Source organism: Talpa europaea, assembly GCF_964194135.1.
Source record: "Talpa europaea genome assembly, chromosome: 12".
NCBI lineage: Eukaryota > Metazoa > Chordata > Mammalia > Eulipotyphla > Talpidae > Talpa > Talpa europaea.
The window spans coordinates 6,898,233-6,923,083 of record NC_140079.1 but is presented as its reverse complement, the minus strand read 5'-3'; the positions used below and the strand labels follow the sequence as shown (position 1 = coordinate 6,923,083).

Genomic DNA, 24,851 nt, shown 5'->3' with positions numbered 1-24,851 from the left:
GCAGTTCGGCGATGGGCGACAGTTGCGCAGGTGACACTTGGCAGATGCACACCTGTGTCCTGCCAGGCCCGATCAGGGGGCTGGGAGCCAGGGAGCAGGTGTGAGTTGGGGTCTGTCTGGTTCACAGAAGGAAAGCTTGGGAGTCGCTAGGAAGGGGAGCTGAGGTAAGAGCAAGGGCTGACTCAGCTACGCAAACTATTTTCCTCTCGGGCCTGCAGCGGGAACTCAGCAAGAACTGACTAAACGCCCGAAGATGCACGGGTGCAAGCAAGAAAATATGGAACGCTTCACGAATTTGCGTGTCATCCTTGCGCAGGGGCCATGCTAATCTTCTCTGTATCGTTCCAATTTTAGTATATGTGCTGCCGAAGCAAGCACGAAACGCTGGGACATCAGGTAGCTATTTATAGTCCACAAATCAAATCACTTTACACCTACACCAATTTTTAGAACCTTCAATTTGCCTTCCTAGAGTGTCATATGAAACATCTCCTTCAGTAACACTTACTTGGAGTGTTTTTTAATAATATTTAACGCCTCAAATGGATAGCATTTAGCTACCTCGTAGCCGCGAGGACTTGTGGGAAGAAATATGCAAAACAGTCGAGCGAGACGCAGCACCACCCCCTCTGCCTCCGCGAGTCAGGCAACCAGGCCGGGGGCGGGGCGACCGGCGGCGGCCGCGGCATCCCAGAGTTCCCCACGGGCTCTAGGAGGCGCTCTGGCCGGGCAGCAACTCGCTGGCCTTGGCCGCCCGCGGCGGAGGGGACGCGGAGGCGGAAGATGGCGGCGGCAGCTGGGCGTCCGTAGAAGCGGCGGCGGGGAGAAGGGCCCATGGCGGCGGGAAGGCACCCTCGGGGACCCGCGGGCCGTTAGGGACGACGGTGGGCGGCATGTCGGAGCACGTGGCGCCCGGGGGCCCTGGGCCCGGGCCCAACGGCGGTGGCGGCGGCGGCCCGGCCCCCGCGCGCGGGCCTCGCACCCCCAACCTCAACCCCAACCCGCTCATCAACGTGCGCGACCGGCTTTTCCACGCGCTGTTCTTCAAGATGGCTGTCACCTACTCGCGCCTCTTCCCGCCTGCCTTCCGCCGTCTCTTCGAGTTCTTCGTGTTGTTGAAGGTGACCGCGGCCCCCACCCCCGACCTCGGCAGCCGGACCCTCCCCCCAGCTCTGCGACCTCTGATGCGGACCCCCGATCCCGCCCGGGTTAGAGAGTTCCCAGCGGAGGCCAGGCCAGGACCCTGCCCGAGCCCTTGGTGACCCTCCTTTTTACGTTTGCTACCCCTGACTCTAGCCCCTGAGCCCCTACCCGAGACTTTCACCTGGGACTACCCGGGTTTCGGGGCATCGGGCGCCTGTCCCCCATTTCAGGAGCTCCTGATCCTCTCCAGGCCGCGCCCATTCCCTGGCTTCACCCTTCCTCCGGGCTCTCGTCTGCCTGGGACCTCCTCCAAGCCCGGGACCCCTGGTTATGCGACCGGGAGTCTTCAGTCCGGAGTGAACCTGTTCCCCACCCTCTTAGGCCCCTGCACACCCAGAACCCCAGTCCTGACCTTCCTGGAAACAGGCCCCATCACAGTCCCTTCAGGACACACCCCCACCCCACCCGCCCACACTGTAACCCCTCGTTTCCATCTCTAACTCCTGCTTCCTCTTCTCCTTGGGTTTCTTAACTCCTTGGGGCCGCCCAGCTGTCCCCCACCCCAACTCTTTTCTGAGCCTCCCCAGGAAATATGACCTAGCTGAGGTCATCTCTCCGTGATTAGTGGCGAAGTCACAACCAGAGTTACTGTGCAGAACTTAGCAAGGGACCTCTCCTATCCTCTCTGCTGGCACTGAGATTTCAGCTGGGAGTTTGGCTCATGAAGTACTGGCGCTGGCCTGGGCCCCTGGAAGATGGGGCCTCACTAGGGTGATAGCTGAGCCCCCTCGGAGCAGTTAGTCTGTGCAAGGTCTTGGATTCCTGAGCAGAGAGGGGTCATTTGACCCTGACATATCTGAGGAATTGGAGAAATGCCCCTCTGGTTTCCCATCAGAGTGCCTCCGCCGGGGGCCAGGGGATGCTGCGGTTGCCAAGTGCACCTGGGTTCCTGTCTGCAGAAAGGGGACTGACCACAGCCGGCCCAGTGCTGGGGTTAACCAAGAGTTCCTGACTCTTGGGTGAGACTGGCCTGGGTGCAGGTCCCAGATGCCCCACAGCTTCCAGAGAGGCTCCTGCGCTTCCAGTCCCTTGTCTTGGAGACTGATGTTCTATGGCTCAGGAGGCTGTGCAGAGCCCCCCCAGAACAGGTCCCCTTGAGAGGAGTGAGTAGGCTGTGGAGGATTACTGAATGGAGGTTCCTTTATCCAGCTCTCTGGGGTTATGGACAACCTTGAGTTTTGTGAACAGGTTGTCTGTGCCGTGGTTTGCTCGGGAGAGGAAGCTCTCTTCTCAGAGGTGCTCAGGAGCCTCAGTGTCCACAGGGGGGCCCCTCCCCCATGGAGCCCAGCCGCCCCGAGAGCCTATTCCAGTGGCCTCAACTCTGCCCAGTGACTTCTGGTTTAAGAGTGGCTTGTAGTTGAGCCAGTGCTATAGTTTCCACATCTAGGAATGTCCCGTGCAGGTGGACAGAGGGTGAGGGGAGCACCCCAACTCTCAACAGGGTGCAGTCAGGGTCGGGTGTCATCGTTCATGAACCTTCCCTACCCCTGGTGTTGTAGACTTAGGCCCGGGTGCCTTTGGCTTTCCTGCAAAGTAAGGACTGGACCAGCTGGTTTCTGAGGCTGCTTCAGGTTGCAGAAAGTTCTGCTTCCTGCCCGCTCAGCTCCCAGTGCTCATGCCGCAGAGACGCGGGCCACTCCCGCGCCCTCAGGTTGCCTCATCCTGTGGTGCTGGTGCCACGGGCCTCCCGGCCACGGCCAGCCGGGACTCCCAGCCCACTCACTCTGCTCGGGGGTCATTCTCGGGGTGTGTGTGCTGTACCCGTTGCGGGGGCGTGAGGGGCAGCAGCTGAGTGTTGGGAGCCCCTTGCGGGCCTGGGGCACCTCCACTGCTCTTGGCGACTGCGACCTGGCAGCACTGCTCGGTCACGGAACTCTTGATCTCTGGACCCTGGTCGGCTGACCCTGCAGCCACTGGGGCACGTGGGGCAGAGCACCCTGTCACCTCACTCCCTCTGGAGAATGGGGGCAGTGGGGCACCCGCAGATCCCTGAGGCGTGAGTCGAGGGCATAAGTGATCTGTCTTCCCTTGGTCTGGGCTCCCTGGACACGCGCTCTGAGCGGCTCCATGCCGGCGCGGGCGCAGCAAGCGGGCAGACGCGGGGGGGGGGGGGGGGGGGGGCCGCGGTCTTCGGAAAGGTCCTGCGTCTGGGAAGGCGGGAGCCTGGAGTCCCCCGGGGTCAGGAGGTTGGGGGGCTGATCGCCAAGAGCCTGTTGAAAAGGTCTTTCCTTTTATTCAGGAAAGACCCAGAGTGAGACCCCCAAAGCCCTTGGGCGGAGTCGGTCGGCTGGGTGCTTGGGCCCGAACACGGCGCTGCCTGGGGATGGCAGATCTTGCCCAGTGACGGGGAAACGGAGGCCTGGGTGGGGTCAGGCCCTGTCTGGTAGGGGGAGAGACCCTAGGCCCTGCCTCCAGGGTCGTGCCTGTTGGTTCAAGGGTGATGGGCCCACCTGGGACTTAGGGCCAGGAGGACGCTGGCGGTGCTGGACCCCCGTGAGGGCGCAGGAGAGGGCACCAGGTGCCATGCTCGTGCCCATTAGCACGCCAGCCCCCCTTGATTTCAGACGGGTGGCTCAGGCCTGGGCTGGTGGCTGCGTGCTGTTGCTCCCCCCTCCCGTGGGCCCAGCCACCGTGTTTTCCAGGTCTCGCTCCGGGCTTTCCAGGTCTCGCTCCGGGCCGCGTGGCCCCTGTGCTTCCCCTCCCTTGTCCATAGGGGGAGCCGGCAGGCTTGGGTCCTGTCGGGCCTCGAGCGAGGTGAGAGCGTGTGTCAGCACTTTCTGTGACGCCTTGGCATTTGCCGCACTCCCCGTGCCGGCCGGGGCAGTGTCCTGGGCGCGGCGCCAGCGGGGCAGCAGCCTGCAGTGTGGCCGCGGGGCGCCGGCACCCACCGCCGCTCGGGCGGGAGTCCCAGCCCAGGGGTTGGCTGCAGCGTCTGTCTGGCAACCTGCAGGCCAGCGAGCTGCCTGGTCTGACTTGGCCCCGGCGTCAACCTGCCCGGGTCCTGGTCTTCGTGTCTGCGCACTTCGGGCTGTAGACAAAGGAAACGCAGGACAGTTGGTTCCCGGGAAGGAGCTTTTGGTTCTGACATAGCTCGAGTGTGGGGCGGGCTCCCCTGCTTCATGCCTCACTGAATCCAGGACTTCAGCATCTCAGATACGGGGTCTCTCCCTGTCCCCTGGTTCTGCATCCTCCTCATGCCATCAGCACTGTGTCTGGGCCAGGGTAGGAGTGAGACCCTCCCTGGCCTGGCCTTTGCCCAGTCTGCAGGGGGCTCCAGAGGGGCGACTGGTGGTCCTTGACTGGCGTGGACTCATAGCAGGGCATGGAAGGGCCGGGCGCCCTGCTGGTGGCTCTGGCCTTGGGCAGCTCCCGTAGGCCTGAGCATTGGCACCCCCTCCTCGGGACAGGAAGGGCCTTTGGTCTGGTCTCTCTCCCGTGGCTTTTTTGGTGGCTGTGGTTTCAGTCTCCGTGGCTCTTGGCGGAGGGTGGGGTGTTTGTGGTGGGTTATCAGAAATTGTATTAGTCCACCTGAGGGATCACCCCAGTCTGTGGCTGAGCTCCTGGGGTCACCAGCTCCCTGGTACCCACCTTTCTGGGGTGTAGGCATCACATGGGGCCAGCTGAGCCCTTTCCCCAAGGGGTAGGGCAGTGAGTGGGATGCACAAGGGTGAGGCTGTGGACATAGTGTTCAGGCCGAGAGGATGACATTTGGCCATCTGCGGCCTGTGAGAAGCAGACCCTTACAGTGAGGGTGGCTCTGGGATGAGTGGGGGGTGACTATGAACACACTTGAGGTGGGGGCTGCTCTTGTGATGACCCACTTTGTCCCAGATGTCACCGAGTGTGTCTTGGCGGCAGAACTGGCCTGTGTGGGAACCACTGCTGCCGCCGTTTCACAGACAGGGAGACAGCCTCAGGCAGAGCCAGTTCACCCTTCTGTGGGCCCTGCCACCCTCGAGGGCCAGCTGTGTCCTGGACCGCTCCAGTTGTCCCTGCCAGCCAGGGAGAGGGGTGTTGAGGGTGCCTGATAGGTGAAAAAAATGCTGTTTTTATATTTTTTTTTTTATATTTTTTTTTTTGATTTTTTTTTTATAGAGGCATGTTTTATTTATTTATTTGTTTGTTTGTTTTGTTTATACATGCACTGGGTACAGTCAGAAGCGCGGGAGGGAGGGTGAGAGAATTCACCAGAGCCAGAGCGGGGAGCAGAGCAGGCAGAAGGACTGAAGTACACTGCTGAGGGGAGCAGCGGGCGGCAGGAGAGGTCTGCGCGCCATGTGGGACCCTCCTCCAGTGGCCGGGGAGCAACCGGGGATCGAACTGGCGCTGCAGAGGCCGCGGGCAGCTTCGCAACCCAGCGCTCAACCGCTGCGCCACCGGGGAGGCCCAAAATGCTGTTTTTAGCTAATGAGGTCAGGAGTCCTTGAGAGACAGAACAGGTGGGCTGTGTGGAACCTGTCCTCCCTGCTCTCAGGAAGGCCTCATGCCAGCTCATCCGGGTTGATCACGGGGCCCAGCCTGCGTGGGAGGCGCCAGGGACCCACCAAGCTCAGGCGCACTGCCTGGTGTTCGGGGCTGGACTGCAGGGTCTTCCGGACCCCTGCTGACTGCGCCTTCCCCCCAGGCCTTGTTTGTGCTCTTCGTGCTGGCCTACATCCACATCGTCTTCTCCCGCTCTCCTGTCAACTGCCTGGAGCACGTGCGTGACCAGTGGCCCCGTGAGGGCGTCCTGCGTGTGGAGGTGCAGCACAACTCCAGCCGCGCGCCCGTCTTCCTGCAGTTCTGCGAGGGCACCAGCCGAGCCAATTTCCCTGGCTTGGCCGTGGAACCTGGCCTGGAACTGGAGGAAGAGGAGGAAGAGGAGCTGACCATGGAGATGTTCGGGAATAGCTCCATCAAGGTGCGGACACCCGGTGGGCAGACCAGCAGCTGTGCGTGTCCGAGCGCACAGGCCGAGCCCGCCCCCTGCCTTCCTGCTGACAGGGCCTGGGCACGCGGAGAGCAGAGGATCAGGGTGCACAGACTTAGATCCCGTCGTGTGAAAGGGATTGGCTAAGTTCTGCGGGCACCCAGAGTGGGGCACCCCCCACTGACTAGAGGGAGTTAGGCATAGCAGGTGCTGGCATAGTTGGGGTGTTGGTACAGACTTCACCATGTGCCTCATCCCTCATGAGCTGTGAAGCTCTGCCCTGGCCCAGCTTTGGGGTGCAAACCTTTTCTTGGAAATAGTTACTTGGGGAGCTTGGTATTGAGGAGGGCATCTTGATTGGACTCTGGGCAGCAGTTCTCCTGCCACAGAGGGAGAGGGCATTAGGGCAGAGTTGGGGGTCACAGTGCTGGCCCTCCTGTGCCATGGCCTGCTGACGCTCTGCTGCCTGGCACCCCACAGTTTGAGCTGGACATCGAACCCAAGGTGTTCAAGCCGCCGGGCGGTGCTGGCAACGACAGCCAGGAGTTCCCCTTCCCCGAGACGCCCAGTAAAGGTATCGGGCTCAGCTGCACCAGGCGTGGCATGGAGGTGGGCAGGGGAAGTCACCTCGGGTCTCTCACAGCCCTTGCCAGAGGGCCAAGGGTCTGAGCAGCCAGTCAGCACTGCCTGGGAGAGTAACTCCTCTGTGCCTCAGTTTCCCTATCTGTCAGCAGCATGTGAGGCCTTGGGGCTGCTCCTGTACCCCACTACTGGCATGCCCTCTCTGGGCCCCTTCCATGAAAGGTGGGGGCTGAGGGGAGGGTGATGGGGCCCCCTCAGCTCAGAACTATGCTCTTAAGAGCAGCCCGACCCAAACCCTGGCGTCTGGTGCCGGTGATGCTCCCACAGCCTGGGCTCTCCCCAAGCCAGCTCTGGCCTAACCCAGGAAGGGGCCGTGGCGAGGACTGCCAGGCTGACCAGTCCTGTCCCTCTTCTGCGTCCGACAGTGTGGCCACAGGACGAATACATCGTGGAGTACTCGCTGGAGTATGGCTTCCTACGGCTGTCACAGGCCACTCGGCAGCGCCTCAGTATCCCAGTCATGGTGGTCACCCTGGGTGAGTCTCGGGGGCTCTCCTGTCTGGGGTTTTGGGCCCTGGTCAGGCACACAGCCGGTCACGTGCCCACCCACAGACCCCACGCGGGACCAGTGCTTTGGAGACCGCTTCAGCCGCCTGCTGCTGGCCGAGTTCCTGGGCTACGATGACATCCTCATGTCCAGTGTGAAGGGCCTGGCTGAGAACGAGGAGAACAAGGGTGCGCCCTCAAGTGGGACTTGATTTGGGGAGGCGGGGAGGTGCGCGGCAGCGGACGAGCTCACTGCTTCCTCCACAGGCTTCCTCCGCAATGTGGTGTCGGGGGAACACTACCGCTTCGTGAGCATGTGGATGGCGCGCACGTCCTACCTGGCCGCCTTCATCATCATGGTCATCTTCGTGAGTGCGGGGCCGGGCAGGGCTGGGGCTCGGGGCTCGGGTGCCCTCCCCAGCTCATGCCTTTCGCTTGCAGACCCTGAGCGTCTCCATGCTGCTCCGCTACTCCCACCACCAGATCTTCGTCTTCATTGGTGAGTCTTCCCTCCAGCCAGCTGGCGAGGGGGGGTGGGCTTAGCTCCAGGCCCCCCGAGGGCCCCTGCCCACCCATCCCACCCTGCTGCTGGGTGCCTCAATCGGTCTGCCCGCCTGCCGCCCTCTGCCCGCAGTGGACCTGCTGCAGATGCTGGAGATGAACATGGCCATCGCCTTCCCTGCAGCGCCCCTGCTGACCGTCATCCTGGCCCTCGTTGGTGAGGACCCCGCCCCTCTGGCTTCCCCTGCCTGCTCCATTCCACCCCCCAACCCCCGCCTGCTCTCCCCCAGGCATGGAGGCCATCATGTCTGAGTTCTTCAACGACACCACCACGGCCTTCTACATCATCCTCGTTGTGTGGTTGGCCGACCAGTATGATGCTATCTGTTGCCACACCAACACCAGCAAGAGGCACTGGCTGCGGTGAGCGGCAGTTGGCGGGTGGGGCTGCAGGGCGGCTGGGCACATGGGTTGGGCGAGTGGCTCAGCAGGTCCCAGGCAGCAGCAGGTCAGTGGGTGGCACCTCTGCCTACAGGTTCTTCTACCTGTACCACTTTGCCTTCTACGCCTACCACTACCGCTTCAATGGGCAGTACAGCAGCCTGGCCTTGGTCACCTCCTGGCTCTTCATTCAGGTAAGGTGCCCTGCCTCAGCCGCTGGGGTGGGTTACCCCAGGGAACTCTGGCTCTGTGCTCTCCTGACCCAGAGTGCCCTATCCTCAGCATTCCATGATCTACTTCTTCCACCACTACGAGCTGCCCGCCATCCTGCAGCAGATCCGCATCCAGGAAATGTTGCTGCAGACCCCACCACTGGGCCCTGGCACCCCCACAGCGCTGCCAGATGACCTGAATAACAACGGTGGCACCCCAGCTGCTGCCCCTGACCCTGCTGGCCAACCTCCTGCCCTGGGCCCTGGCTCTCAGGGTGCTAGTGGGGGTCCTGGTTCCATGGCCGCAGCACCCAGCTCCCTAGTGGCTGCGGCCGCCTCAGTGGCTGCAGCCGCCAGTGGTGACTTAGGCTGGATGGCAGAGACAGCTGCCATCATCACAGACGCCTCCTTCCTGTCGGGTCTCAGTGCCTCCCTCCTGGACCGGCGGGTCGCTGGCCCCTTGATCCCCAGTGGGGTGCCCCCTCAGGCCCCCCAGGACAGTGGCCCCCCAAATGACTCCCTGATGCTTGACACAGCGCCCCCTGCCACAGGGGGGAGTGGGCCTGACCCCACGTCCACAGCTCCAGCAGATGCCCCCTCGGAGGTGGGGTCCTGAGATAGCCCTTCAGCTGAGCCACCTGTCCCTGGCCATCCTGGCCCACTGGGCATGACCTGGCTGGAGCCCTCAGGGGTCCAGAGACTGTCCCTGGTGGCTCTGGGACTGCCTTGGGTGATGACAGATTTGTCATTTGCCCAGAAGACAGGCTCCTCTCCCCCAGGCATGGGACCCACCTGAGGCATGTCCTTACCCCATTTGTGGTGAGCCCCCTCAGCCAGCACGGGGTGAGTCTGAGCAGAAGTCGGGGGGCTCTGCAGACGGTTATGAAAGGGGTTGGTGGAAGGTCTGGAGCGAGCTATCCCTGAGGGCAGAGCCAGGCAGTTCTAAGCAAGGTGACCGGTCAGGCTTCCTTGCTGTTCTAGTCAGCTGGCTCAGCTGGTGCTCTGTCATGCGCAGTGCCTTTTCCATGCCCCACCCCCACGTGTGCGTGCCATTGCAAGGGAATGGGGGGGCGGGCTGAGCTCTGTCACGGCCACAGGGACATGGTGTGAGGGCGCCAACATTGAAGGCAGCTGCTGGACATTGCATCCAGCCCTGCTCAGGCAGGAGGGCCAGCGGCCAAACCCAATCACTCAATGAGGAATGCAGAAGAGCGTTCATTCCATTCTATTTAATTGCAGTGTACAAATTGTGTTTGTATATAGAATAAACTGTCGGAAGCGGCCCAGCCCACGCCTGTGTCGGGGGTGGGACTCCACTTCGGTGCTGGGGTGGTGCGAGGGCAGGGCCTGACCATCTCCGCCTGGTGCCACAGGTACAGCGCGGCGGTCTGCTTTCTGGGGCCATCACCGCATAGCCCCGGTACCTTCCGAGTAGGCTTGGAGCAGGCGCAGTGGCCTGTCGCAGGCGCTGTCCCCCAGCTGGGCCAGCAGCTCTCCACGCCGCACCAGGGCCAGGCGGAGCCTCTCCCTCGCGCCCGCAATGCGCTGCTCCAGCTCCTGCAGCTCTCCTGGGGGCGCGGTGCTGGAGGGCAGTGCGGCTGGTGGGCGGCCATTGGAGCAGGGCCGGGTGGGCCCTTTTGCTGGGCTGGTCTCAGCCTCTGGTGCTGCAGGGGCTGCGGACGGCTCCAGCAGGAAGCGCACGCGACGCTCTCGCACCATGGTCCGGCGCACCCGGGTCCAGCCCTGCTCTGCTGCAGGGGCTGCTGTCATGTCCTGTTGCTCCTCAGGGCCCCTGAGAACCCTGGATGAAAGGGGTGGGCCAGTGTCCCTGAACAGGCAGCTGTGTCCTACCCATGAGCCCCCCCTCTGCCCTTGGGGTAATGGCCCCTGAGGAGGCCATGGTATGGGGACTAAGGCAGGGGGTGGCCCAGTTGAGGGAGGGAATGGGGGTGTTGAGGAGCCACCCCTGGGGTGTCTTGCCTGGACTCTGGCTCCTCCTGCCCCTCCGGCGGCTCTGTGTTGAGGGCACGGTGGATTCTCTGGAACACAAAAAAGCCACATGGGGGTGGGGAGGTGGGAAGCTGCCCTGGTCTGCCCGCCTGGCCAGCACCTCACCTGGCTCGTGTGCAGCCAGTACTGCAGCTTGTTGCCCCTGCGGATGCGTGGCAGCGCCAGGTGATAAAAGATGTGCTCACCCAGTGAGCTGAGCAGAGCGCTGCCAAGGCCCAGGCAGAGTAGCACAAAGAGTCCAGAAAAGTGGTAGATGCCCATCTGGAGCGTCTAGAGGAGGGACACAGGCATAAGCCCGTCACTTTCACAGCCGACCCTTTGGGAACCTCAATCCTGGGCGACAGGCTGGGTCTGGGAGGGGGTGGGCTGTACGGGACTGGGTCACATGGAGGGGCCACTGGACCTGGGGGTTCATAGCATGACTAGGATTGCACAAAAGCAGACAAAAACCCTCGGGTCCGATCAGGGTTTGGTCTCAGGCAAGGCCTCGACATACTCAGATCCCCCCACACCTGCCCCCACCCTCCACCTCAGGCCCTGCCCACCTCTGTAACGGCGATGGCCCGCTTCCCACAAGGCACCATCTTGTACCACTTGTCATGCAGCAGGTCGATGAAGCCAGAGGACTTGTAGCGGCTGATGAACTCCGACAGGTTGGAAGTGAGTGGCGAGTTCTGGGGGAGTCCGATGCCGTAGCCTGGGGAAGGCCGGGGTGGGGGGGCGGGTTGGGACATAGCTGGACGCAGCCCGAGGGAGCAAGGACCACCATGAACCCCCAGTGGCTGCCGCTACCCCTCGTCACTGGCCCCAGAGGCCTCACCTTCGATGGCGAAGGGCTTGCCCACGGTCAGCAGTTTGCAGTCAGCGTCGATGGAGACCTCGTAGTCCAGGAGTGATTTGTCCATGATGAAGGCGTTGAGCTTGGGGGGGTCACTCCTGGGGGGGTGCAGTAATGGAGTCACTGCCCTGTGCTTCGGCCCTGCCCCGCCCACCAGGTGCGGCCTTCCCATCGGGCCTGTCCCCTCACGTGAGCATGGCGACGCCATCGGGCGTGGTGGGCGCGCTGTGCGGCCGCATGTGCGCGTGCATCTCTGGGAAGCTCTTCTTGATGTAAGCCTCGGCGCTGCTCTCCCACACGGTGCCAAAGCGGAAGCCCTGGGACGGGTGATGCAGCTGCGGGCCAGCCGCCTGTCAGTGCAGCCTCCTGGGCCTGCGTCCCACCCACCCCGACTGCCTGCCTCAGCCTCGGTCATGCATCCTCTCCCCTCTGCCTGCTGGCGCGAGACTGGCTCGGCTCTAGTGGCTTGTCCAGAGCACTTCTGCCCCCACACCATGCTGGTGTGGCCCTTAGAGCTCCCTGGGGGCAGGATGACCCAGGCAAGAAACATGGAACTGCAGGCCTCACCATCTCCCCTGGGAGACTTGGTGAGCCCCAAGCTCACCACTTCCAGGATTCTAAGGAGTAAGTGGTGACTGCACCTCCTGACAAGTCCACAGCACCACGGAAACTCCAGACCTGAACCCCACCTGCCCTCTAGAGCACGGCCACCCGGGCCTGCGGTGCTCTCTTGGCCATCGCACCCTTAATGTTTACTTAATTTAACCTAAAAGAATCCATGTGTGACCAGTGGCCACCACAGTGTAGGCCCGGGCTTTATTCCTAGCTTTTAGGGGACACTAGAGTGGGGTTAGCCTCACAGGCTAAACACCCTTTGGACACAGTCATCCAGAGCCAAATGGTGGGAGACACTGGGACCAAAACAAAAGTATCCAACAAGCGAATCCCCAAGGGAGAGGCGGGGAGGCAGCCTAGCGCAGAGGTTTCTACCATCCGTGAGGTGAAAAAAATGCGGCCGGGGGTTGGTGTATCTTGTCAAGTTTCCCTGATGTTTAAGTGCCCAGAATATGGTGGAAAAACAGGATGGGGTACAGAGGTGAAACCGGCTGGGGGCTGATTTTGGAGCTGGATAACGGGCTTATTCATTGCTTGCCGCTAAGGAATAGCCAATGTTTTTTATTAAAAGTGATAAATACAGGGAGTCCGACAAGATGGTGGCAGAGTAGGGGTGCTGGGCTTCGCCTCCTCCACGTACTCAAAACTGAATTACAACAGAACAGAGTCGACAACTTCTGAAAGAGAAAACATGTCTACCAGCTCTATCAGGAGTAAGATGCGGGGGAGGGTGGGGAAACCTGGGGAAACTGCAGGGATACTGGGGGAGTCGGCCCATGAGAAGGAGGGAGGCCTCTGCTGTTGTTAACTCGGGGCACACACCCATATCAGAGACTTTGGAGACCTGGCACTGCCCGGGAGAAGGGGGTACACAGAGTTGGTGCTCAGGACAGAGGGTGCACTACTGGAGAACTAGAGGGGTGAGGAACGGTTCCTGGCTTGGATGTGAGCTCCCAATCTAGAACTTTCCTGAGCCCAGACCAGCAAGGAGAACCAGTTTGGATCGCTTCCTGGAGGCGGTGACCCTCCTATTGGTAACCTGAAGCTGTGATATTCAGAACACCTGCTGATAACCTACCTGGGGCCAAAACAAAGACAACTGAATGCTCTCAATAGCCAAAGCTTAAACAATGGAATCTTAATAATAAGAGGAGCAGGGCCTCCCCCGTGGCACAGCGGTTGAGCGCTGGGTTGAGAAGCTGCCAGGGCCTCTGCAGCGCCAGCTGCTCCCCAGCCACTGGAGGAGGGTCCCACATGGCGCGCAGACCCCTCCTGCCGCCCGCTGCTCCCCTCAGCAGTGTACTTCGGTCCTTCTGCCTGCTCTGCTCCCCGCTCTGGCTCTGGTGAATTCTCTCACCCTCCCCCGCTTCTGACTGTACCCAGTGCTTGTATAAACAAAACAAAACGAACAAATAAATAAATAAATAAAACATGCCTCTATAAAAAAAAAAAATAAGAAGAAGAGGAGCAAACACACCAGGGTAAGGTTCCATACTGGAAAATACAGAATTTCCAGCTTGTGGCCCTGCCTCAGCCACAGGTCTCACAGCACTGCAGCTAGAGAGAGCTCAACCATGGCCCAGAGGGTGAGGCTGGCATGAGACTGTACAAGACATTTGGCTGAGAGCGAGAATAGGGAAGGATAGCACTCGGGGAGCCCCACAACTCAGACCTGCAGCACAGTAGGAAATCTGAGCCTTCCGTGCTCACTGGAGGTGAACTTTTGGTGTCCTAAACAACCCCAGATCCCCTCAACCTGTTGCTCCTTACTGGTGTCAGCAATCCTGCCATTTGAAGAGACACAAAGGGAAAATAATACAAACCTAGAATTACACCCACTTTTTAAAAAAGATTTATTTACGCATACAAGAACTGGGGTGTGGGGTGAGAGGATTCAGCAGAGACAGAGTGGGGAGCAGAACAGATGGACCCACTGAAATACACTGCTGAGGGGAGCAGTGGGGAGACAAAAGAGGTCTGCCGCGCCATGTGGGTAGCTCCCTGGCCAGCCGGGATCAAACTCATGCTGCAGAGGCTGCAGACAGCTTCCTAGTGCTGAGAATTCACCACCAGGGAGCCCCTATACCCACTTTTTTTTTGTAGGAGAGGTATAAATCCAATTTCTTAATAAAAGGAAATTCCCTATTACAACCCACAAATCTAAAAATAAAGAGATTAAACAACAGACCACACATGATCAAGCAAAAAAATAAACAAGAAGTCTCAGTCCAGGAGGAGTTTAAGTTACCAATTATAATCATACTTATAAGAAAAACAATGAATGATGTAAAACAGGAACACAAGAAAGACAAAAATATGAGACTGCTACAGCGAGAATTAATGGCTCTAAAAAGCACTATAACCAAATTAAAAAATACAATAGAGGGCCTCAAGAGTAGATGACTGCAAATAGCGGAGAGAATTAATGAGCTTGAAAACAGTGAACACACAAATAGAACAACCAAAAGAAAAAATAATTAAAAAATAAAAACAGTGTAAGAGTCTTTGTGACAACTTAAACAGAAAAAGCATCTGTATCATGGACAGGGGGCAGGGGCTGTCCCAGAAAGAGAAGAGAAGGAGAAAATAATGGAAAATATATTTAAAGAAATTGGGGCCTCCCTGGTGGTGCAGCGGTTGAGTGCTGGGTTGCGAGGCTGCCTGCGGCCTCTGCGGCGCCAGTTCGATCCCCGGCTGCTCCCCGGCCACCGGAGGAGGGTCCCACATGGTGCGCAGACCCCTCCTGCCGCCCGCTGCTCCCCTCAGCAGTGTACTTCGGTCCTTCTGCCTGCTCTGCTCCCGCCTCTGGCTCTGGTGAATTCTCTCACCCTCCTGCGCTTCTGACTGTACCCAGTGCTTGTATAAATAAATAAACAAATAAATCTTAAAAAAAAAAAATTGCTGAGAATTATCTCAATTTGGCGACCAAATTTTCTGATCCAATAGGCCCAAAGAGTTCCAACCAAATTATTACCAGATTGACACACTCCAAGACACATTATAATGACACTGTTGATGTCAATGACAAAGACAAAATATTAAAATCACCTAGGGACAGCGGAGAAACCGATGATAAAAATCACCAATTAGACTTCCCTGGACTTTTCAGTAGAAACCTTACAGCCAAGAAGGAAATAGCAGAAGATATTTATAGTACTCAAAAAAATTTTCTAGACCAGAAAAAAAAAAATTTCTAGACCAGAATACTTTACCCTGCAAGATTATCATTCAAGACAGAATATAGGGTAAGGAATTTCACTGAAAAGCAAAAATTGAGGGCCTCCCTAGTGGCGCAGGCAGTTGAGCATAGTGCTGTGAAGTGCTGTGAAGCTGTCCACAGCCTCTACAATGCTGGTTTGATCCCCGCCAGTCATGCAAGATACCCATGTGGCATGGCAGACCTCTCCTGTCTTGCCCACTGCTCCCCTCAGCAGTGTATTTCATAGATCCTCCTGTTCTGCAGCCCACTCTGTCTCTGGTGAATTCTCTCACTCTCCTGCACCTCTGGCCAGTACCCCAATTCTTGTATACATACATAAATCTTTAAAAAAATGTTTTTTAAAAAAAGCAAAATTTGAAGGAACTTAAATCAACACTAAGCTCAACATGAAGTACTAAAGGGGCTACTTATTATAAAGCAACAACAACAAAACATATAGAGGCAAAAGACACCTAAATTTTACATTTTACAATGTGGTGACAGTGAAAATATGACCCATCAGAATGAATTTGAGATCAAACCATCCAAACAGTTACAAAAATAGTCCATTGGGGCCTCCCTGGTGGTGCAAGAGGTTAAGTGTCAGCACTATGAAGCTATCCCCAGCCACTGGAACATGAGTTCCTCATGAGTTCCATCCCTAGCCAGGGAGCTGAACCACATGGCTCAGCAGACCTCCCCTGTCTCGCCCACTGCCCCCTCAGCTGTGTATTTCAGTCAGTCTGCCTGTTCTGCTCCCCGCTCTGTCTCTGGTGAATCCTCTCACCCCCCCGCACCTATGGCCTAGACCCCAGCTCTTGTATGCATAAATAAATATAAATAAATCTTAAAAAAAAGTCCATCGTGTATACATATATATATATATATATATATATATATATATATAAGATTTATTTATTTATGCATACAAGAGCTGGGGTCTTGGCCAGAGGTGCAGGGTGGGGGGCGGTGAGAGGATTCACCAGAAACAGAGTGGGGAACAGAATAGGCAGATTCACCGAAGTACACTGCTGAGGGGAGCAGAGGACATGTCTGGAGAGGTCTGCTGCGCTATGTGGGCAACTGTTTCCTGGCCATCTGGGGAATTGCACTTGTGTTGGAGAGGCTGCAGACAGCTTCAAAGGTTGCGTCTTAACCCCTTGTGCCACCAGGGAGGCCCAGTCCATTGTATATTAACCTCAGCATAATCTTCAAACAAAAAACAGTCGAAGTAACTCATATACAATGGAAATGGAACCTAATTAAAACATAAAAGGATGGGCCTCCCCTGTTGGTGCAGCGGTTGAGCACTGGGTTGCTAAGCTGCCGGATCTGGCCGCTGGGCGAGGGTCCCACATGGCGCATAGACCTTTCCTGTCACCCGCTGCTCCCCTCAGCAGTGTACTTCGTCAGTCTGTCTGTTCTGCTCTCCCCTCTGGCTCTGGTGATTTCCCTCACCCTCCCTCGCTTCTGACTGTACCCAGTGCTTATATAAATAAATCTTTAAATATAAATAAATAAATAAATTCAAAACTACCATAGAAAAATGCCTCTTTGGCAGATACAAAGCATTAAAAAAAAACGAACAACATAAAAGGATGACCTTTAAAAAAACAAACTAAAAAAAAAAGCAACAACCACTTATGTATCATAGATCACCTTAAATGTAAGTAGGTTGAATTCACCAATTAAAAGTTTGACAGTGGCTGACTGGAGTTGAAAACAAAGTCAACCTTCTGCCATTTACCGGAAACCCATCTCACCACTGAAGACTAGCACAGACTTAGAGCTAAAGACTGAAAGATAATTCTATAAGCAAATGGCAATTAAAAAAAAGTAACAGCTATATTTGTATCAGATAAAATGGACTTCCAACTAAGAAAGCTAATCAGATACAGAGACAGACATTATGATTACGGGCCTGGTAGAAGAAATAACACTTATCAAGCTATATTCACCAAAGATGGCACACCAAGATACATCAGAAGAGAGACGGACAGCAACACAGCAACACTAGGAGACTTCAGTACTCTGCTTAAAACTATAGGCAGACGGGGCCACCCTAGTGGCTCCAGGGGTTGAGCAAAGCACTATGAGGCTGTCCACAGTCCCTGCAGCATGAGTTCGAACTCCGGCCGGCCAGGGAACAACCCACATGGCACAGCAGACCTCGCCTGTCTCGCCCGCTGCGCCCCACGGCAGTATGTTTCGGTTGGTCTGCCTGTTCTGCTCCCCACTCTGCCTCTGGTGGGCCCTCTTGCCCCTTGAACCTCTGGCCTGTACCCCAGTTCTTGTATTCATAAATAAATAAATTAAAAAAAAAAAACGATAGACAGACAAACAAGACAGAGAATAAATAGACAATACCCTTAAGTGAATAACTAGACCAAATAGACTTAACAGACATCTATAGAACACGCCACCCAAAACCCACTGCATATACACTTTTTTCATGTATATGGAAACAACCTGAGTGTCCACTGGTAGAGGAGGCAATTAAGAAGGTGTGGTATATCCATACAACAGACGACTACTCAACCACGAGGACAGACAAAATGTTATTTACAGCAAAATGGAAGGAGTTTGAGGGAACTATGTGTAGAAAAACAAGTCATAATGACAAAGACATAGCAGACAATATGAGAAAGTAAAATACTTATAAAAAACTAGAGTACACTAATAAATGAAGCGAGGTTTCTGAAGTTAAGAGGGAGGGGGAAGGAGAAAGGGGAAATATTTTTAAATAAATTTAAAAAATAAGAGAAGGAAAAACCCATAGCCTGGTACATGCCCCTGCTCTTCCCACAACTTTCCGGGGTTCCTGGCAAAAGTTCTGTCTTGGGAAAAGCTACTTTAGAGGCCCAGGCCCTCCTGAGCCCATGTGAAAACTTCCCGTTCCTCTCCCTCCCCCACACCACCCCCTTCCCCATCCCACTTGCTCTGCTACAACCTCAGGGCCTCCTCCCAGCTGTTCCCCAAGCCCTTTAAACACACTGTCCCTTCTACATAGAAGTCCAGCATCTGCATAAGTCCCTACGCACAAGGAAGTCCCTCAAGTACCACCCCTACAGGGGAATTTCCTGCTACCGGGGTAAGAAAATGTCCCTTCCTAGCACTCACTGGGTCCCCACGCTGCCTTATTGTTCCCTGCCACCTGTCCCCCCTCACACACCATTCACTGGCTTGTCTTGATTCATGTGTCTCCCCTCAGGGGGGGAGCCCTCTCCTGCTCTGCCTGTCACACACCTGGCACTCAGTAAGCCTCTGGGAGCAGACGGCTCCTTGTGGCAAGGTCTCTGGAAAGCAGGTGTGTGTATGTGTGTGTGTGAGAGACCCCCCCCAGCTCTGCCCTGGGGCCACCCACCTTGGGGTCATGGATCCCAGACAGCTCCTCAAAAGTCTTATCCCCAACCATGACGGCGGCCAGGTTGGCCGTGTAGCTGGAGAGCACGAGCAGGCAGAAGATGGCCCACAGGTTCATGAGCAGACGCCCCGTGGGGCACTTGGGTGTCTTGCTGGAGACAGTGCGTCCGAAAAGTATGGCGTAGCAGAGGTTGAGGGCCGAGGAGTAGGAGAACACGGTGCCCCGGTTTCGGCCCCGGGGGGTGAGGCCGTAGGGGCTGCGCCACTCATACAGCGTGAGGAAGAGCGCGGTGAGGTGCAGCGCCGTGAAGACGCCCACCCACATGGACCAGTGCAGCGGCCACATGAAGGCGCCAATGGGCGAGGCCGTGTCCCGCGCCCGCACCATGATGCCCAGGCTGGTGGAGAAGAAGGGGCTGCTGAAGTCCATCACCTGCGAGCGGGCTGAGTTGATGCTGAAGCTGGTGACGGCCATGTGGGCCCTGCCCGCCAGCAGGTCGCCCACCAGGCCGGTCCAGCGGCCGTCCCGCAGGGCGCCGTACTTGCCGTCGCCCACGATGTACAGCTCGAAGTCGAAGGGCGTGTCCTCGGCCAGGCGCTCCAGCAGGTCCATGCAGTAGCCGTAGCAGCACTTGCGCAGGGCCCGAGGCAGGGAGCCGTTGGCCAGGGCCGTGAACAGCGAGTCCAGCGTGGCCGAGTCAGTGGTGCCAGGGTCCAGGCACAGCTGTCCCGCGGGGCACTGCCCATCCTCATCTGACTCGCGGGCGAACACGAAGGGGTGCTCCACCAGCGTCACAACGCGCAGCTTGGGCCGGGTCTGGGCGCCTGACGGGGGTGGTGGCCTCAGGGCACCCCCTGGCTCCAACTCCAGCCGCCCGTCCCTCCAGCTGCCCACTGTGGCCCAAGCGGGGGTGCCCCGTGGGTCCTGGCGTAAGCTCCACACCCTGAAGCTCCGGGACATGTGCACCTGGGAGGAACTGGTCACCCACACTGGCCCCGTGCGGCCCTGGAAGGATGTGCCAGCCAGGAACCTGCCAGGCAGGCCGTGGGGGTGTCAGTCAGGGGACGCCCCATACTGAAAATCTCAGGCCTTCCCTCTCCCTCGCTTGCCTGGGCACATGCTGGGGTACCACAGCGGGTATGTGGGCATCCTCCCATACCCGGGTTCCTTACTAACAGGTGCCCACCTCCTGCAGGCTGGAGCAAAGCCAAGTGGGGCTGCCTGGATTTGGGGTGCTGTGCACCATCAGTGGTCTCCCGGCTGGCCATTCCACCTGCTCTGACCCTGCCCTCAGCTCTGCCACCAGGGACCTGCCCTAAAATGTTTCCCCGGCGGAGCACCAGGGCACTGGAGCCTCGGAGCAGCAGCGCTGCGTGGAAGAGCAGCCTGTGCGGGACGTTGTGCCAATGGGGGCTGCCTCACACAGACTGTGGGGGGCACAGCCACCTCCCACGATGTGGGCAGTGGCCAGGGCATGACAGCTGTGGGGATGTAAACCAGACTCAAGGCGGAGCCAGCCCAGGGTGCAGCTCTTCCTCCGGGCACTCCCCAGGTCCTGGCTGGGTCACCCCTGCTGGGGTCCCCCCTCAGTGCCTTCCTCGTCCTCCCACTTCTCCCCAAACACCTGAGTGAACCCTCCATCAGATCCTATTCTGGGGCGCCGCGTCCTCCTACGACAGGTGCGAGCGGCCCGTCATGGGGGCCCAGAGCCTGGGACTCAGTCAGGGCCCAACTGCCTACACGACACGGGAGCAGATGTGGCCCCAGGGGGCGCCTCGGTGCCCGTCCCACGGCAGGGCCCCACTCACCGCGCCAAGAGGCGGCCTGAGGACGCAGGCCCGGCGGGCTGCAGGTCGCTGCAGTTGACGGCGGCCGGGAGCAGGGCCCGCTCTGGGTGCACCTGAGCCGCGCTGCCCAGAGCCCGAGCCACCAACTCCACCGCGTCGTGGATGGCGGCCTCCAGCGGGGGGCGCGCCACCTCCCCCAGCGCCAGCAGCCCCGGCGGCAGGCCCTCCGTGGGCAGCGTGTCAGCGGGCAGCGGGGTGCCGAGCAGCCAGCGGGGCCCGGGGGGCACATCCCGCAGCACCCGAAGAGCCTGGGCAGCGTCACAGCCCAGGAGCACCGCCAAGGGCACTGGGGCTGTGGCCCCCAGAGGGGCGAGGCGCGCCTGCAGCCCGGCGTTGCCCGTGTCTGGCCGGCTGAGGTCCAGCACCAGCTTAGGGGCCTGGCCAGCCCGGTCTGTCCAGAGGTCTACCAGGCCCCCGGGGTCCCGCACGCGGCAGAGTACCAGGCCCACATCCTCCCAGGCGTGTGCCTGCAGGACCGACGCCAGCACATCCAGCAAGGTCTCCAGGGGGCTGGCCCAGTCCAGCTGCAGGTGGAAATGGCTCTGGAAAGGGAGCGGTCATAGTTAGGGACCTCCATGTCCCACCACGCCCCGCGCACCCCCATCAGTAGGATCCGGTAAGAAGATGTCACCATGATTGCTGGACCTGCAGCTTTCCTCCTAGCTGCACCCCTGTGCGAACCCCTTCTTGGCTCCCTGTGGCCATCAGCACAGAGCCCAGCCTCCTTAGGTTAGCATTTCAGATCAGATTCTTGGCTTTCCCCACACTGTGCTACCCCACTTTGAGGCATTGCCACCCAACTCCTACGCATCCTTCACAACCCAGCCCCTTTGTCCCTTCTCTCCACAGACTCCTCTTCGCTCATGCAGGAGTCTGCCCCCCACCCCCTAACCAGGACTCTCCTAGACTCAAATCCCTCCTTTAACCCCAGTCCTGACCTCACCCACCCCCACCTGGGAGGTCCTCTAGGGCCATGGATGGAGACCAAGGGACGGCTCATGCCCTTGCGATGCCCAGCCAGCATGCTTCCTCCTGAGACCCCCTCACTACACATCACTGCCCCTGTGCTAGGCAAGCCAGGGGCTGGGGGCGCTCTGCCTGGCAGCATCCAGAAAGTTCCCCTGAATTTGCAACAAGTGTGTGAAGGATGAGAACTTTGCCACATATAAGGTGGGCAGGGTGTTGCCTGGGTGGGGGCAGAGTGCCAAATGCTGGGGGACAAGGTGGGGAGCTGCTCAGTTCTTGAGGGGACAAGCGGGCGCCCCAAAGCCTGGCGGTTCCGACAGGGAGGCTGCAGCCCCTGGAGACGGCAGCAGAGGGCACCACAAGCCTGGACTTCGGTTCGAGGCTCGCGGCGGGCAGGGGCAGCGGCGCACGGGGAGAGACGCTGCCCCTGCCCGGGCGGGAGAGGCCGGCCCTGCCCGGGGGGCGCCGTCGCGGCGGCGGAGCGAGGGGGGCCGGGGAGGGAGGGAGCCGTGGCCTGGGGGGGAGCCCCGGAAGGCCCCTCCGCGCGCGTCCCGCGGACTTAGTGGGGGGGTCTCTCACCGGGGTGGGGGGACAGGGCCCCCGGGCTCTGCCCTGCTCGCCTCCTTAGGCCATTTTCTTTGCAAATTCGAGCGCGGGGGGTGGACCAGACGCCCCAAGGACACGGAGGGGCGGCTTCGCGCGCCCGAGAAGGGCATCTGGGGTCCGAGAAGGGCATCTGGGGTGCTGTGGGTGGGGAGGCCTTGGCCTTGAGGGTCTCCAGAGCGGAACGGGGGGCTCCTGCAGGAGGAGAATCTCCCCCGAGTACAGGAGCCGCGCCCCCGAGAGAGAGCGAGGACACCCGCGCCGCCCCGCGCGGGGCCGGACCCGGAGGCGCTGGAGGACGGAGGGGGACGCGCCCCGGGCCCCAAGGGCCGTGGTCTCGGCGGCGGGGCTCCGTCCCCAACGCCCTGACGGGGGTCTGCACACCCCGGGGAGTCCTGTGGGCTCCATCGTCCGGGTCCAGAAGTTTCCCGCAGGAGCGGGGGGGGGGGGGGTCCAGGGCTCTCGGTCCCGACCACCCTGGGGCTCCCGCTTTCGGGTTCCAGGTCCCCGCGCTCGGGGGGGGCGGGGGGGGGCAGCAAGTGGGTCCCGAACTCCAGGTTCCGCGAGACCCAGGGCCGTCCGGGGGCTTCGGACATCCGGGCTCCGCATCCCCGCAGCCGGCCTCCCGGGCATCCCCCGGTTCCCACCGGGGGTCCAGAAAGCCGGGGCCGCTCGCCCCGGGCCTCTGCCCCACAGCGCGGCCAGGGGCCTCCCTCCTGCGCACCCCGGGGCCCCGCGCTCCAGCCTCCGGGCGTCGGTGCGTACCGGGGCGCCGAGGGGCGCGCGCGCCTCCCTCCGCAGCACGCTGAGCACCGGGGTCTCCGTGGCGGCCGCCAGGAAGTGCAGCTGCAGCAGCTCGGGCCACGCCTCGGGGAAGGCCAGCACGGCCGCCACGCCCGGCGCGGCCAGGGCCTGGCACAGGCCGAGGGCGAGCGACGCGGGGTCGCGCGCGGTGGGCGCAGCGACCACCAGCTCCAGGCTCAGGTTGTGCGGCAGCCGAGGCGCCGGGGAGGCCCGGGCCAGGGCGGCGCGGGCGCGGGCGCGGGCGGTGGGCGCGCGGGGCAGGAGGGCGCCCAGGCGCACCGAGCCCCCCAGGCGCGCCGAGACGCCGCACGGCTGCGGGTGGCCTGCAGCGGACCCCGGCGCCAGAGCCAGGCCGAGCCACAGCGTCCACGCAAACTCCATCCCAAAGTTGTGGCCAGGCACGGCGAGGCTGAGCCGCGGGTGCAAGGGCGCAAGAGGCTGGATCCCAGGCTGCCAATCGCTCCCTCCCCGCCCCCACGGGCCGGCGCACCCCTCCCTGCCTGGCCTGCGCCCGCCTTCACCTCTCCCGGCCCGCAGTGCCAACAGCCCACGAAGGAGGAGCAGGACTACATGGCCACACCGCCTCCTTCTCTGCACCAGGCCCATTATGTCCCCGTTCTTCAGGTGAAGAAACTGAGGCGTATTACCAAGGAGGGAGTTTTATGTCTCAATCGGGTCCTCTCTTCCACCCCACTGCTCACCCCTGTTCCCTGCAGGATCTGCCATCCCCCACCTGCCCACTGTTCCCTCAGGAGTCAGGATTTGCCCAAATGGCCACTCAGCAACACCCTGCACCTCCAGGTGGCAGCAGTCACCCTGACCAACCTGGGTGAGTGTGCTCCACATCTTGTGCACGCTGGGGAAACTGAGGCAAGTATGGCTCATGGCAACCTAGAGGGCAGATCTAGCCTCTAGCCCTGGCGGGCATCTTGGACCAGAGAACTCTTTACCCTTCAAGACTCAGTGCCAAATGCCCCTGCTCTGGAGAACCTACTTGTCCCCCAGAAAGATGCAGAAAACACACACACACACACCCCCATGGAAGCTCAGCTCCTGGTGCCTGCGTTAGCCGCATCACTTAATCTATTTGTTCTTTCATTCACTTTCTTATTTAGGGGCCTTCTTCTCCCCCCACTCAACCCTGGGAGGGGGCGCAGGTCTGTCTGGCTTGGGAACTGCTGTCCCCAGCCTCACACACAACAGGCGGTCGCTCCGCTCAGACCTGGGGCACTTGGGTACATCACCTTCCACTGCTCTGGACCTTTCATGCCTCCCTCGTCCGCCAATCCCCAGCCGTCTCCCGGGTCTCCAGCTTCCCCACAACGACCTGGGGTCCCCTGGTCCTGGCCTGCAGCGGGCATTCAGCAAACACCGATCGACCCCCCCAGGCAGGGGGAGTGGAGGAAACCAAGGCATCTCTCAAGATATTCCAAGTGGGCAGCCATGCCAGCATGGAACATTCCAGCTCTAATGAATGAATCAACACTCGTTTTTGGTGCTTTTTTTTTTCCACACAGAAAAAATCCCCATCTCCTTTCGGAGCCAGTGTTGCAGAGGGAGGGAAAAAAACTCCATTAGATAAATAAAAATGTCGAGTGCTGGCCAGCGACATGGGGTGAATTTTGAGACGATGGTAATGAGGACACTGGCCGGGCATCCCGGGGCAGGAAGGGTCCGAGGGCCGGGGGTTCTGGGCTCCTCCCTACCTGAGGCCTGTGTCACGCCAGCTCCTCGCCAGGGCCCCCCGCCAGCGCACCCACCTGCCCCGGCCGAGGCAGCTTCTCGTGTCCTCAGGGACCACCTGGGCCTCAACCCAAAGTGGGCTCGTGCCCCGCCCACAGCGAGAGTCCCCGGGGATGGACCGGGGTCACTTCCTAGCCCCAGCGAGTGTCGCGGACGCTGGTTGTCAGCCAGCACGTGTGCGGGCTCTGGGGAGGCCACCGCCTGCCGTGAGTGCGACTCACACAGGACACGCTCCGGAGCCCCGGCCTCCCACCTCCTCGCCCGACTTCCCCGGGGCTGCCGTTGCCCCACTCATCATCCTGCGCCGGCCGGACTCCGGGAGAACATAGGGCTTTGCCCCTGAGTCCCGGGGGGCGGCCGCCTGGCTGCCGGGCTGCGGTTTCCCCATCCGCGCGGGGCCCGCGCCCTACTCAGCTGCTGCTCGGGTTGCACAAATGAACCCAGAGAAGACTGTTTTTACACTGTGGT

The 24,851-nt window shown here is 59.8% G+C and overlaps 2 protein-coding genes across 2 annotated transcripts; one reads left to right on the top strand and one right to left on the bottom strand.

Annotated features, from left to right (window-relative positions):
- The first annotated feature begins 825 nt into the window (after positions 1-825).
- TMEM259 (transmembrane protein 259) lies at positions 826-9,530 on the top strand. The gene is made up of 11 exons (XM_084249392.1): positions 826-1,121; positions 5,828-6,103; positions 6,593-6,686; positions 7,120-7,230; positions 7,307-7,429; positions 7,508-7,608; positions 7,682-7,739; positions 7,875-7,958; positions 8,032-8,164; positions 8,277-8,376; positions 8,465-9,530. Exons 1-11 carry the CDS (start codon positions 894-896, stop codon positions 9,008-9,010), a joined length of 1,854 nt encoding a protein of 617 aa, XP_084105518.1. The 5' UTR covers positions 826-893; the 3' UTR covers positions 9,011-9,530.
- A 268-nt stretch (positions 9,531-9,798) lies between these two features.
- Positions 9,799-23,021, bottom strand: GRIN3B (glutamate ionotropic receptor NMDA type subunit 3B; the record flags this gene model as incomplete). Its single annotated transcript, XM_084248612.1, has 9 exons — positions 9,799-10,186; positions 10,375-10,433; positions 10,510-10,674; positions 10,950-11,101; positions 11,225-11,340; positions 11,432-11,577; positions 18,421-19,450; positions 20,229-20,809; positions 22,602-23,021. The coding sequence occupies 9 exons, from the start codon at positions 23,019-23,021 to the stop codon at positions 9,799-9,801; spliced, it is 3,057 nt and encodes a 1,018-aa protein (XP_084104738.1).
- Between the last annotated feature and the right edge of the window lie 1,830 nt (positions 23,022-24,851).